At 33.6% G+C, this 15,342-nt stretch overlaps 1 protein-coding gene across 1 annotated transcript in view; it reads left to right on the top strand.

Annotated features, from left to right (window-relative positions):
* LRRIQ3 (leucine rich repeats and IQ motif containing 3) overlaps nucleotides 1–15,342 on the top strand; it is a 146,905-nt gene that overhangs the window by 60,592 nt on the left and 70,971 nt on the right. Inside the window, exon 5 of the mRNA XM_003921413.4 lies at nucleotides 2,039–2,195. Within this exon, the coding sequence (XP_003921462.1) occupies nucleotides 2,039–2,195 (157 nt within the window). The remainder of the gene's footprint in view (nucleotides 1–2,038; nucleotides 2,196–15,342) is intronic.

Genomic DNA, 15,342 nt, shown 5'->3' with positions numbered 1-15,342 from the left:
ACATATTTAACTTAAAAAAATATTGTTTCACTGGGAAGAAATTCCACAGAATTTCTCACATCTCTATTCCAGAAATCATCTCCCCAAACATGATCCTTGTCAAATCTACCTTTCTGCTCAAAGTTCTACAACAACTTTCCATCTCAGTGACCCTCTTTCTGTTTTTCAGCCATGCCAGATGTGATCTTGTCTCATGAATCATACTTCTGCCTGTTTCTTCGTGCTTGGTATTTGGTCTGACTAGACTGTTTTTTTCTGATATGCTCACTATTACCTTGTCTCTTCTTAGCAATATTATCCCCAGCCAGTAAATTGTAAAAAGCAATTTACTTATTATATATTTTGTGTTTTATTCCTATATTATCTATCTCTACATAGTAGAGAATATAAGCTTCATCATATTAGAGACTTTTTCTTCTCTTCCCAGGGCGCATATTGAGCATTTGCAGGATATTACTTTTCCCTTTGACATCCATTATTTTCTATTCTTTTAGCAATTGACTAAAAACTAGAGATTGTATTCACACTTTTTTGTGGCTAAGTATATTCATCAACTACAATTTTTTGTTGTTATTACACTGGAAAGTGAACAGAAGTAATGAGTACAACTTTGGCTTTATGTGCTTAAATTGTTATTGTTCCCCCTTTGTTTTCACATTTTCTTATTTGTTGGGCTAGAACACATTCATCACATAGCTTATGGCAGTGATTTTGGATATGGTAAAACAAAATTGAATGACTTTATAGAGCAGAGCTACTTCACTAGCCTAGACTGGTCAGCATGAGAAAGTAAAATAATAAATTTTATTATCTTAAAATATTTTACTCTAAATAATTTGTATGTCATCAATAAAAATATTTTGAATGAAGGACTAAATAGATGGAGTCTACTTAAAACATCTTAGAAGTGAGAAGATTGCTTTCCTTGGTTAATTTTGTTTTATTTATACTATTGAATACTAATGGTAACCATCTACCTCATTTATCATTTTACTTCAAATGATTGTTTTATCACACAGAATGGATGTTACTGATTTTTGGTAAATCATCTCCATGATAGATGTGGTTTATTTTGATCCTGTTTTACAAAGATTTTTCTATAGATATAGGTTGCTAAATTTTATCCAATGCCTTTTCTGTATCTACTTATATAATGACACTTTTTTCATCCACTAATTTGTTGATGTAGTGAGTTTTACAATACATGATCTTAGTGTTACTAGTTTTTGCTTACATTGCTAAATTTTTTTCACTAATATTTAGATTTTTTTTTTTTTTGCCTGTGTGCAAAGCTGACATTGGTCTATGGTTTTCTTTTTATTGCCTTATTAGACCAATAGGCATTGTAGTACAATGTTGAGTAGGTTTGATGAAAGATTACATCCTTTCTTTGTTTTTCATCTTAGAGGGAAAACGTGTACTTTTTGATCATTGAGTTTGATGTTAGCTTTTAGATGTCATTTACTGGGTAATATTTTTGATCCTTTGGGTTAAATAAAGCATACTATTAAAACTAAACTCACCTGTTTTTAAAACTTCTTTTAGTATTGCTAATCAAAAATTTAAAATTATTTTTGGCTTATGTTGGACATACTGCTCTAGAGTATATTTCCTAGTTTGTAATGTAGTACAAATATAATTTTTGTGACATAGTAATAACTCTTACCACATTTAAAAATTCACTTCTTCATTAGGACAGGAAAAAAGACTCCACAGTGGTTACCTGATTTTTCTATAGATAACTTAGTCGTGGTCTCCTTCCCATTATATGTTAAAATGCTTACTTAGATGCAAGTACAGAATTGTTTCTAGATTCATATCAGCTAGAATTTCTCAGCTTTCATTTATCCTCTGTTCAATGTTGATGAACAAACATTAGTTACTAAGTAGCATTATACAGCAATAAGATATAAATAAATATATTATTACATTCAATTTACCACCATGTTTTCTAAGATGTAAGGGAACTCATGACTAATTTTCACATTTTTTAATGGCAAGAAACTAACAAATAGTTTTCCCCTCCCCTTATATTCAGCCCTGTGTTTTTGCATAAAAAACGTCAGGAAAAAATTATTAGAGGATATGAAACAAAATGGATTTACATAACCGAAGGATATGAACATAAGCTCCTTAAGGATCTCTTTTTCAAGCCTGAAACTAATATAAAAGGAAAGCTTGCATATTGGAAACATGTAAGTATAATTAGTTTATTTTTCTTTGAAATGTTTTTAAGATATTAAAATTATAATTTAGGTAGCACTATTATTTCTTCAGTCTCTGTTAAATTTCCTTCATTGATATGCTTCATATTTTCTTGATTGAAAAAAGTCATATAATAATATAGTTAAAAATATATTTTTGTGGTACATTAATGTTATACCACAACCATTTAATAATTTATGCTTTATATATATAATTTTTATTTCGTTTTTACAAGTAGTAATAGTAATGTAAAACCACTTCTCAGTGATTGAAAACATAAATATTTGTTTGCAAAAGAGTGGTAATTCTATGTATAACACAACATTCATTAATTTTTTTATGCTATATTATAAATTGCTTTGAAGACACAATGGAACTAGAAATTTACTTATGTTGTAAATTATGTAAGAAACTGACTTGTTAGTTTAGCTACTATGTACCAGGCACTGTGATAGACATTTTGCGTGTGGTATGTAACTTATTCTCTATAGCACCAGAGATACATATTTTTATCCTATTTTGATAAATATGAAAACTAAGAGACATAGAGGTTACTTAACTTACCAAAAGCTAGGCAATTAATAGGTAGGATCGGACTCCTGGTCTTCTGACTCCAGAATTTGTGCTTTTTTATTTTTATAATTTTGTTTTGATTTGGACACTAATTAATGGTAGAAATGAACACTTAGTATTATAGTACAATTAACTGGAGTGAACATTCTACAATTTCTAAAGCACTTGGTTTGTGATAAGCTCCTTCATGTGGTGCTTTGCCTGAGTAGCCTGAGCTACAAATATTTCTATTACATTAGCATTGTTAGGAGGGAATAAAAAGGTCCAGACTGTCCTTAGTCTTAATTCAATGGAAATGAAGACCTGTGTTCCAAATATAGCATAGGAATGTCCTCAAGTACTTAAATCCTGTGCAAGTTATTTATTGAATAAAAACATAGGATACAAAAGGCAAATATATTTCTACTCAAAACTTGTTGCTCATCAGCACTCAGTGCCAACAATATTAATTTGCTCCAGATGATAGTATGAATTATAAAATTATAAAGTTCATGTGATGTAGTGAGTTTTACAATGCATGATCATAGTGTTACTAGTTTTTGCTTACATTGCTAGATTCTTTTCACTAATATTTAGAATTTTTTTTTTGCCTGTGTACAAAGCTGACATTGGTCTATAGTTTTCTTTTTATTGCCTTATTAGACCAATAGGTTTATGTTTTGACCTTCTGTGTAGAATATAAAAATCACTGATTTCAGAGCATACCACCTGATTTCTGTATGCTTTATAAAGAGTATGATTTCAGTGACTGTCATATATTGATAACCAATTTGTTGTATAATGATAACTAATTTGAGTATATTAGTAACCAATGTATGTGTGTAAAAATATGTAAATACTATTATGTGTATATATTGTTTTGTATGCAAGTGAATATATATGTGCATGAATGAAAATAAAATATTTATTTTCCAAAGATTTTTTATTATGTGTAAAGTTATATAAATATGTGATTGTCAGGGATTTGCAAGTATTTTGAATATTATGAAGTGTTTGAAATCTCCTTTGCATTAATAATTCTGCTAATTTTATCATTGTTAATGTTACTTTATAAGAACTTTTCTTTCATAGTTGATAAATATGTGCATTGTCTTATGCATTTTTATTGTTTATAACCATAGAATATTATAGTTGTCTTCATCTCAGTTTCTTAAATAATTGAAATTATTTTCAATTGTAAGTTTCAATTTTTGATAAATAATTTCTTTGTGTAAAATTATCCTTCAGTCTTCTCCTGGCTTCTTTTGTATTGTCCTCTTCAGCTCACTTAGTTGATATATTATTCTTTTATCATCTTTCATTATTTTTCTTATTTTATTATTTGCATAATAATTATATATTATAATTTTATTCATTATTTTGATTCACTTATTACTCTTTTATCTTTTATTAATTTGAATGGTAAATATAATAAAATAATAATATGTCAACTAAGTGAGCCACTTGATTTCTTGCACCTTGGAGTTTGGTTTGTAAGAAACTATAGTGATAATTGATAAATCTAAAGGAACAGTGAAAGGTTTAAGGAGTAGGGCAAGGGGTGGGGGTGAGAAAACATGAAAATTTAATACTGAGAGTTCATTAAAAAAAAAAAAAGACAAAGAGCCACAACAAAACATGCCATAAGCAAAGCAATACAAAGTATTAGCCAAGAATAGAATTCAGGGTTCAGTAATTAGATGAAGTAAACAATGTCTGAATCTTCTCCTGTTTGGAGATATCTATCTTCTTCTCCTCTTTGGCGATAAAATGTGCTTGATGTAAAGGGTTTAACATTTCCCATAACTATGGAACCTAAAGTGCAAAGAGCCAGAGGAATGAGGTCAAGCTACATTCACTTAGAAAATACCACGATGCAAAATTAGATGTTCAAATAAACATCCAATGTTTATGAAGCAAGAACTAACTGTAAATGAGATACAGAACCAGAAGTCAGAAGCCATAGGGAGTGAATTTGACAAAAGCGACTGGATCAGAATAGAAGAAATGGAGGATGTGGAACACTTACTAGGGATGTTATTTTTCCATGGTTTATAGATATTAAAGCATGTTTGTGACTTGTACAAATTAGGCTGGCATAAATACAGAACTGTGGGAGTTCAATTAGATCCAATTGTAGGAATACTTGTACACTATTATGATAGATTTTAAGAAAATCTGAATACTAATATGAAAGATTTTGCTAGGATGCCCAAGGATATTTAAAATTGGCTTTGGTATAGTTGTACCTTTACCTTGGAGTTTACTGCTGTTCTAAGCAAAATATATGTTCAGAGCAAACACAGCAATACTCCACTGGTGCTTTGACTTCAAATTCCTTATAAAATTATAGCAACCTAGGCTGGACTGTGTGGTAATTCTTTTATTACCTATACTTTGTTGGCATAAGTAGTCTTTTTTCATCTACTTCCTGTATTTCAAACATGAACTTTAGAAGGGATATAGTGTGAGAGATAGTCACACCCATGGGAGCCAAAAGGAAAGAGATGGGGGCATTTCCCAAAATATTTGTGTCAGAGGCAACCTAGCTCCCCTCTCTTCCTCCCTCCTCCATCCCCACTTTCTGTCACATACATCTGAGGCTTCCTTATACCAATTTAGTTTATATGTTGCAAGGAAGGAGAGAAAGTATCTGTGAAGGAAGAAAGTGATGGCCAGAAACCTTTACTGCTTCAACCATGTGGAAAGAAAAGGATCAGTGTATATGTTGTGAATGTCTATCTTTTTTGACTGTCCACTTCCTTGAGTAATGATCTAATCTTATTTTTAGAACTTGAGCAATACCCTTTCTTCTTGAGGCATAAAAATTGGAATTTCACACCCTCTGTCTTAATCTTATGGAGAAGGTGCCTGATTCTCCCTTGTTATCAGCAGAGGAGGAAAGTGATGTATAGGGTAACCATATACAACCTCTCTGAAAGGGATGTCTTTCTTGGAACCACTTCTAACATACTGAATGTTCACATCTTGTACTCTATGGCATTTTATACCTCCAGAAAACACCTGACATAAAAAAAAAACCTAGCAGTTAGCCATACTAAAGTAAGATTTGTTTTAGAACGGCTGATTTGCTTGAATTCTAGAATATTTTTATTGATTTTTGCCTAGCTTCCAAAGATTAATATTTCTCATAACTAAGACTGATGGAACTGTATACATGCTATGTTCAGTGCCATTTTGTAAAATCAAATAAAATTAAATGTTCTCAAACACAATTCTCCCTGTGAACCCTTTCCATTAATTATTATTAAATATATTATTCAAAAGATTTAAATATGTATTTTTTAATCTGATGAGCTGTTTGTATTTATTATAATTTTAATAAGGATTCAAAAATTTAAACAAACTGACTTTTTAGTCATACCAGATAGGCCGACGTGGTGGCTCCCATCTGTAATCCTGGTACTTAAGAGACCAGGGCAGATGGATCAATTGAGGCCAGGAGTTTGAGACCAGCTTGGCCCACATTATGATAACCCGTCTTTACTAAAAATATATAAATTAGCTGGGCTTGGATGTGCCCTCCTGTAATTTCAGCTACTTGGGAGGCTAGGGTATGAGAATCACTTGAATCCGGGAGGTGGAGTTAGCAGAAATCACACCACTGCACTTTAGCCTGGGCAACAGAGTAAGACTGTCACACAGACACACACACACACACACACGTGAAAAAAATGCATTAAGGCATAGTCAGCAAGATGTTAATAGTGTTCATAGTTAATACAATTTTAGATAAGTCTTGCTTTCTTTCTAAAGGTTTACACATTCTTTTTAAAAATTCAAATATGTTTTATTCACAAAATATTTTTTGTTGTGGACAAAAAAATTTGCCTACATTTTTTGATAACGTATAGAAATATTGTCTTCAGGTACCTATGTTTTATATTTTATACCACATCATCAGTTCCCTTCTTTTTAATTCATAAACTTCGTTAGAGCAGTATTAGTTTCATAACAAAGTTGAGAGAGAAGTACAGAAAGTTTTCCTATATGCCACAATTGACGTCCTACACCACAGTGATACATTTATTAAATAGATGAACCCATAGTGAGACATCATTGCCACCTAAAGTCTGTAGTTTCCCTTGCAGTTCACTGTTGGTGTTGTACAGTTTTTAGGTTTTGACAAATGTGTAATTGTATTTATTTACTATTGTAGTACACAGAATTGTTTCACTGCCCTAAAAATTCTTTGTCCTTTGCCTATCCTTCTTACCTTACCCCGGTAACAACTGATCTTTTCACTGTCTCCACAGTTTTGCCGTTTCTGAAATGTCATATAGTTGAAATCATATAGTATATAACCTTTTCAGATTAGCATCTTTCACTTGGTAATAGGTGTTTAAGTTTCATCTATGGGTTTTCATGTGGCTTTGAGCACTTATTTTATTTTTAGCACTGAATAATATTCCACTGTATGAAAGTTCATCCATTCACCTGTGGAAGGACATCTTGGTTGCTTCCAAGGTTTGGCAATTATGAATAAAGCTGCTACAAACATTGCATGCAATTTTTTGTGTGAGCATGTTTTTAATTCATTTGGGTAAACACCAAGAAATACAATAGCTGGATTGTATGACAAGAATGCATACTAACAGCTGTTCCATTTTACATTCCCATCAGCAATGAATAAGAGTTCTTGTTGCTCCACATCCTCACCTTTTGATATTGTCAGTATTTTGGATTTTGGTCATTCTAATAGGTACCTAGTAGTACCTCGTTGCTTTAATTTATAATTCTCTTAATTATCTATGATGTTCAGCATTTCATATGCTTACTTGCCATCACATATATTCTTTGGTGAGGTGTAATTTTCTTTTTACTATTAGACAAATGAGATAATTTGTCATGTCCTATATAAGACAGGAAAGAGGATTCATTTTACTCAGGACTACTGCATTGCAGAGTACAGAAGTGCATTTACATCACAGTCTATGTAGATGGCTTTCACTAGAGTGGTGCAGAACATGGCTGGCAAGTCTAGGTGAAGTTGCTGTAATTTTATACATCAAGAGCTAGTCTTACTTGATTCCTTTTTGTATTTTATGTCTTACTTTAAATTCAGGTAGATATGGGGAGAGGAAGGATAGAGGGAGAATAATTAGTTCCTTAATATTACAAGCCAAAATATTGAATCTATTGCTCATCTTTTTTATCTTGTTCAGCAGTAAATGATACTAAGAAAATAGTGAAGGAGTTGATTCTCTGTGAGATTTAGGAAATGTGGAACTGGTCACCATATTTTATAAAGTAAAATGTTAAAAAAAGTATGTTCAAGTATTTTTATTTTTTGGTCAATTTATCTCATTGTTTTGTGAAATGGTATATTTCCTTATGTTGGAAAGTAAAAATTATTATTATTCAGCTTCTGAGATTTGTTCTAGCTTAACTAATGCGAAGAAAGGAGCTTTGTAGGCTGGGTATGGTGGCTCACACCTGTAATCACAGCACTTTGGGAGGCTGAGGTGGGTGGATCACGAGGTTAGAAGTTCAAGACAAGCCTGGCCAATATGGTGAAACACCATCTCTATTAAAAATACAAAAATTAGCCAGGTGTGGTGGCACACGCCTGTGGTCCTAGCTTTTCAGGAGGCTGAGGCAGGAGAATTGCTTGAATCCTGACAGTGAGCTGAGAGTGCACCACTGACTCCAGGCTGGGTGACAGAGTGAGATTCTGTCTCAAAAATAAAAAAGGAGCTTTGTAATGACATTCTTACATCTACTCTAAAAATTGTCCATTGTTTTTGTATATGTCTCATTTTAGGATCCCACCAGCAAAGCAATTTATTTTAAATAGATATTTACTGAGTATTTACCATGTCCCAAGCACTGTAGCAAATATAAAATCTAAAAACTTGTAGTCAAGCAAGTTCTATGCTGGAAATTGTAGGGGATAGGAAAGAGCTAGGAAAATCTCACTGGGCAGAGGCTGATTTTATGAAGAATGGAAATGAGAGAAATATACACACTGATGTACAGTTTAGTCAATCAGCCACCTGCGATCAATGGGCCTCATAAAGAAGCTGGAGTTGTCTTGACTATTAGGAATTCTGAGAAGTAGTGGTTTTTATTGTCTAATTAGGTAGAAGTATAAGGTATTTATCAGAAGAATCTGTAGGGAAGATACTAGGGCTGCCAGAGATTTTTAGTTCAGCCTTTAAGATCCAAGGAAGCATCACTGATGGCTTAGAAGGGTGGCTGAAGCCCTTTCTGGAGAATCCCACCTTTGACACCATTTATTATATCTAGGTCCATAGATATGGATAAGAAAGGTTTGAAACCAAGTAATTGTGGAATTGGTTTCAAAAAGCAGCAAGTGGATGCTAGATTAACATATAATCTGAGGTAGAAAGCTGTGTGAATTTTCAAGGTCAGTAGAGAGATTACTGGAGAAATGAGAGAGTTGAACAGAGGGTTTAATGCCACATAATATATCCTAGAAAAGGGAAAGAGTAAGGGAAAAGTACTAGGAAGTGTTCATGTCTTTGAGATCTTGATTTCAATTATTTTGGATAAATACCCAGAAGTGGGTTTGCTGAATCATATGATAGTTCTAACTTTAATTCTTTGAAGAACCTCCATCCTGCTTTTCATAGCTGCTATATCAGTTTGCATTTCCAAAAACAGTGCAAAGGAGTTTCAACTTTTTCATAGTTTTACCAACACTTCTTTTTTACTATTTTTTTTATAATAGCCACGTTAGCAGGTATGAGATAATATCTTATCACAGTTTTTTTATTTATATTTTCCTGATGATTGGTTTCACGAGCACTTTTTTTTATATATTTTGAGGCATTTCTGCGTCTTCTTTGAAGAAATGTTTATTCAAGTTCTTAGGCCATTTTAAAATTAATTCTTAATGAAAACATTTAACATAATACCTTTATTTACCTCTCAGTGCAGATAATATTTTATCTGATGATTTTGAGATTAGTAGTTTTATTTTTATTATTTTCTAAATATTATTTTTCCTCCTGACCTGAGATAAAATAATGGACAATTTTTTTCTCAGTCTACTTTGTCCTTTTGATAGTTCTCAAATTGCATTCTCTTACAATATTGAGAATTTTCATGTCTTTTGATTGGCTTTCCTGTAATTGGTCCAGTTTTGTAAGATTTGTCTCTCTAGTTATTATGAATAATAGTAGTTCTCAAAGTGTAGTTCAGGGACCACCTTAGGTTCCTGACATCTTTTTAAAGGATCCACCATAGCAATATGGCATTTACAATAATACTAAAACAGCATTCACTGTTTTGACTCCTATTCTCTCATCATTTCATCATGGAGTTTTTCCAGAGGCTGCATGACGTGATATAAGAAGATACTGCATATATAAGCAGATATGAATGTCTGTTATTTATCAAGCCAGACATTAAACCTATTCTTAAAAATATAGACCAATCCCACTCTTAACAGTAATTTTTAAAAATATAAATCTGTTTTATAAAAATGTGCAATTTCATGAAAATAAAATGGGTTTCTTGTTATTTTAAATAAATTAATACATACTTTAAGCATTTTACATTTTGAATTACTAATATGGGAAATATTGAAAGAATATCAGACACATAAACAAAGAATTTTAAGGGCCTCAAAATTTTCAAGCATATAAAGGAGTCCTGTGGCCAAAAAGTTTGAGAACCTCTGCTAAACATCTCCATCAGATATAATTTGTATCATTTCTTTTTAAATTTAACTCTTATGATAAAGTAACATGTAGATAAGGAATGTTTTGGATAAACTTCTAAGTTAGCAGTAATAACCTAAATGTATTTTTACATTTTTTATTTGCTATATTCCATATGATCAGGCTGTGGTTATATATGGCTATGATTTTAGAGTACAAAGTATCCAATATTGAATATGCTGCCTACATAAAAAAGCATTCTTACTCATTAGCTGGAATTCCTGTGCTTAATATAATTTGCTTATAAGATTTGTTTAGGAATAATATATTTAACAAATTTACTTCCAGATATCTTAGTTATAATAGTTCAAAACACATAGGCCTTTAAATAACTTTACTAATGTTACATTTTAAAGGAAAAATTTTTTCTTACATGTCATAGATATGGATGTAGAGACATGAGTAAAATTTTACATGAACAGTTCTAAGAGAAATAACAAAGAAGAAAGAATACAGTAGTTAGAATTGGGAGTAATCATCCCTAATAGCAGTAACTTAAACAAAACAACTTTTTTCACACATAAAAATCAAGAGATAGACAGTGCATAGCTTGTATAACAGCTCTTTATCATTATGTTCTCAGAGTTCTTTACTTTTTCTATCCTGTTGCTCTGCCATATGTGGCTTCTATTTTGAAGGTCCTCTCGTGGTCCACAATAGTTTCACCAGATCCACTCATTATGCTTTCATTCTACCAGCCAGAAGGAAGAGAGAATGAAGAAGAAGAGAGCAGAGCGGTTGTGTTCACTTTATGGGAACTTCCTAGAAGCTGCAATACAAAACTCTGCTTATATCTGGTGGGCCACAAGTTGGGTATATGGCTACAAGAGGCTAAGAAATATAGTCTCATTCAGGCCATCCAAATACCCAGCAAAAACATGGATTTCTTTTATTGTAGAATGATTGGAATGACTATTGAAGGACAATTTCAAACATTTGCATGTACCCTTTCCAAAAACTGCACAAAGCTTCCACCAAAGGGAGCAAACCTAAAACCTTACATCACTATAATGGCAAAAATTCCACCATTTCTGGTTGTGGCAGTAACTGATGTTTTCTCTCTAATATCTATCATATTTCTCTTCCTCTATAATAGCATCCCAAAATTTTAGCTGTCTGGATTAATCTGCATTTCTCAGCTTCTCTAGGAATTAAGTATTGCCATGTATATTAGTTTTCTATTGGTGTTGTAGCAAATTACTACAAATATGATGGCTTAAAACAAGATAAGTGTATTCTTTTGTATTTCTAGAAGACTAAAATTGATTTGACTTTGCTAAATCAAAGTATTTACATGGCTGGTGTATTTTGAAGTCTTCAGGGAAGAATCTTTTTTCTTGCCTATTCTAGTTTCTGGAAGCTTCCTGTATTCTGTGGCTTGTGATCCCTACCTCACATCACCCTAACCTTTTGCTTCTATTGTCTCATTTCTTACATCCTCTCTAATATACTGCCTTTCTCTTATAAAGACTCCTATTATTTTATCAGGCACACCACAATAATCAACTTATCTCAACATCCTTAATTACATCTGCAAAGATCTTTTTGCCTACAAAGTGTTATGAACTAAATGTCTACCCTCAAAATTCATATGTTGAAATTCTTATCCCCCATTGTGGCTATATTTGGAGATGGGGACTCTAAAGAAGTGATTAAGGTTAAATGAAGTCATAAGGATAGGCCCTGATCTCATAGGATTAAGAATACCCACAATGCACCCCATGTGCACACACATAGGAAAGACCATGTTGGGACATGGTGAGAAGGCTGTCATCTGCAAGCCAGTAACAGAGCCCTCATCAGAAGCTGAATCAGATGGAACCTTTACCTTGGACTTCCAACTTTCAGACCTGTGAGAAAAAGAAAGACTATGTTTTAAGCCACTCAGTCTGTGGTATTTTATGGAAGCCCTACCCAACTAATAGGCGAGGTGACATTCACAGGGTTCAGGGCATTAGAACATAGATGATTTGGCAGCCCTTTATTCAGCTCACCATGCCATGTAATAATGGAAATATTTGGCAGATTCAGAGAAATTTTCCCAAAAGACAATTGGCAATGGACTTTGTCTTTTCTTTCTGCCTTCCTCCATCCTGTGGCTTAGAACTTCATTTTTCACCATGAATATAAAAGCCACATATGAGTAGAAACTTGGAAATATCTTGGATTACAGAAAATTGCAGAGTTTTCAACCCAGCCTTGGTCTTTTCACATTTAGAAGTTTATATGAGATGGAAGTACTCCTATATTTAATAAGTCATTACTTTCAGCTAAACATAATTCAATTTTTTTTAATTGTACATTAGGTTCTGGAGTGCATGTGTAGATCATGCAGGATTGTTGCAAGGTACACACATGGAATGTGGTTTGATGCCTCCATCCCCCCGTCACCTACATCTGGCATTTCTCCCCGTGTTATCCCTCCCTGACCTCCTCACCCTCCTGCTGTCCCTCCCTTACCCCCCCACAACAGACCTCAGTGTGTGATGGTCCCCTCCCTGTGTCCATGTGTTCTCATTGTTCAACACCTGCCTATGGATGAGACCATGTGGTGTTTGATTTTCTGTTCTTGTGTCAGGTGGCTGAGAATGATGGTTCCCAGTTTCATCGATGTCCCTATAAAGGACACAAACTCATCATTTTTATGGATGCATAGTATTCCATGGTGTATATGTGCCTCATTTTCTTTGTCCAGTCTATAGTCATTGGGCATTGGAGTTGGTTCCAGGTCTTTGCTATTGTAAACAATGCCACTATGAACATACCAGTGCATGTGTCTTTCTAATAGAACATTTTATAATCCTTCGGGTGTATACCCAGTAGTCGGATTGCTGGGTCAAATGGAATTCTACTGCTAGGTCCTTGAGAAAGTGCCACACTGTCTTCCACAATGATTGAACTACTTTACACTCCCACCAACAGTGTAGAAGTGTTCTTATTTCTCCACATCCTCTCCAGATTTTTTAATGATTGCCATACTAACTGGCATAAGGTGGTATCTCAATGTGATTTGATTTGCATTTCTGTAATAATCAGTGATGATGAGCATCGTTTCATATGTTCCTTGGCCTCATATGTGTCTTCTTCTGAAAAATTTCTGTTCATATGCTTCGCCTACTTTTGGATGGATTTGTTTGTTTTTTTTTCTTGTAAATCTGTTTTAGTTCTTTGTAGAGTCTGGATAATAGCCTTTTGTCAGATGGGTAGATGACAATTTTTTTTTTCCATTCTGTTGGTTGCCATTTCACTCCAATGATTGTTTCTTTTGCTTTTACAGAAGCTCTGGAGTTTAATTAGGTCCCATTTGTTTATTTTGGCTTTTGTTGCCAATGCTTTTGGTATTTTAGTCATGAAATCCTTGCCTATACCTATGCCTATGTCCTACATGGTTTTGCCTAGGTTTCATCTAGGGTTTTTATGGTGTTAGGTCTTATGTTTAAGTCTTTAATCCATCTGGAGTTAGTTTTAGTGTAAGGTGACAGGAAGGGGTCCAGTTTCTGCTTTCTGCACACTGCTAGCCAGTTTTCTCAACAACGTTTATTAAAACGGAATCCTTTCCCCCTTGCTTGTTTTTGTCAGGTTTGTCAAACATCAGATTGTTGTAGATGTGTGGCATTACCTCCAGGGCCTCTGTTCTGTTCCATGATCTCTATCTCTGTTTTGGTACCAGTACCTTGCTGTTTTGATTACTGTAGCCTTGTAGTATAGTTTGAAGTCAGGTAGTGTGATGCCTCCGGCTTTGTTCTTTTTGCTTAGGTTTGTCTTGGCTATGCAGGCTCTGTTTTGGTTCCATATGACATTTATGGTGGTTTTTTTCCAGTTCTGTGAAGAAGGTCATTGGTAGCTTGATGGGGATAGCATTGAATCTGTAAATTACTTTGGGCAGTATGGCCGTTTTCACAATATTGATTCTTCCTAACCATGAACATGGAATGTTTCTCCATCTGTTTGTGTCGTCTCTTATTTCCTTGAACAGTGGTTTGCAGTTCTCCATGAAGAGGTCCTTTACATCCTTTGTTAGTTGTATTCCTAGGTATTTTATTCTCTTTGTAGCAATTATGAATGGCAGTTCGTTCTTGATTTGGCCCTCTTTAAGTCTGTTATTGGTCTATAGAAATGTTTGTGATTTTTGCACATTGATTTTGTATCCTGAGACTTCACTGAAGTTGCTTATCAGTTTAAGGAGATTTTGGGCTGAGATGGTAGTGTCTTCTAAATATACAATCATGTCATCTGCAAATAGAGACAATTCGATTTTCTCTTTTTTTAATTGAATACCTTTTATATGTATTTTTTTGTACCTAATTTCTCTGCCGAGAACTTCCAATAGTTTATTGAATAAGAGTGGTGAGAGAGGGCATCCTTGCCTAGTGCCAGATTTCAAAGGGAATGCTTCCAGTTTTTGCCCATTCAGTATAATATTTGCTGTGGGTTTGTTGTAAACAGCTTTTATTGTTTTGAGATGTGTTCCTTCGATACCTAGTTTATTGAGAGTTTTTAGCATAAAGGGCTGTTGAATTTTGTCATAGGCCTTCTCTGCATCTATTGAGATAATCATGTGGTTTTTATCTTTGGTTCTGTTTATGTGGTAGATTACATTTATACACTTGCATATGTTGAACCAACCTTGCATCCCTGGAATGAAACCTACTTGATCGTGATGGATAAGCTTTCTGATGTGCTGTTGCAATCAGTTTGCCAGTATTTATTGAAGATTTTTGCATATGTGTTCATCATGGAGATTAGCCTGAAGTTTTCTTTTCTTGTTGATTCTCTGCCAGGTTTTGGTATCAGGATGATGTTGGGCTCATAAAATGATTTGTGAAGAATTCTCTCTTTTTGTATTGTTTGGAATTGTTTCAGAAGGAATGGTACC

Source organism: Saimiri boliviensis, chromosome 11 (assembly GCF_048565385.1).
Source record: "Saimiri boliviensis isolate mSaiBol1 chromosome 11, mSaiBol1.pri, whole genome shotgun sequence".
NCBI lineage: Eukaryota > Metazoa > Chordata > Mammalia > Primates > Cebidae > Saimiri > Saimiri boliviensis.
The sequence above is the reverse complement of the archived record's forward strand: the minus strand, read 5'-3'. Positions and strand labels throughout refer to the sequence as shown.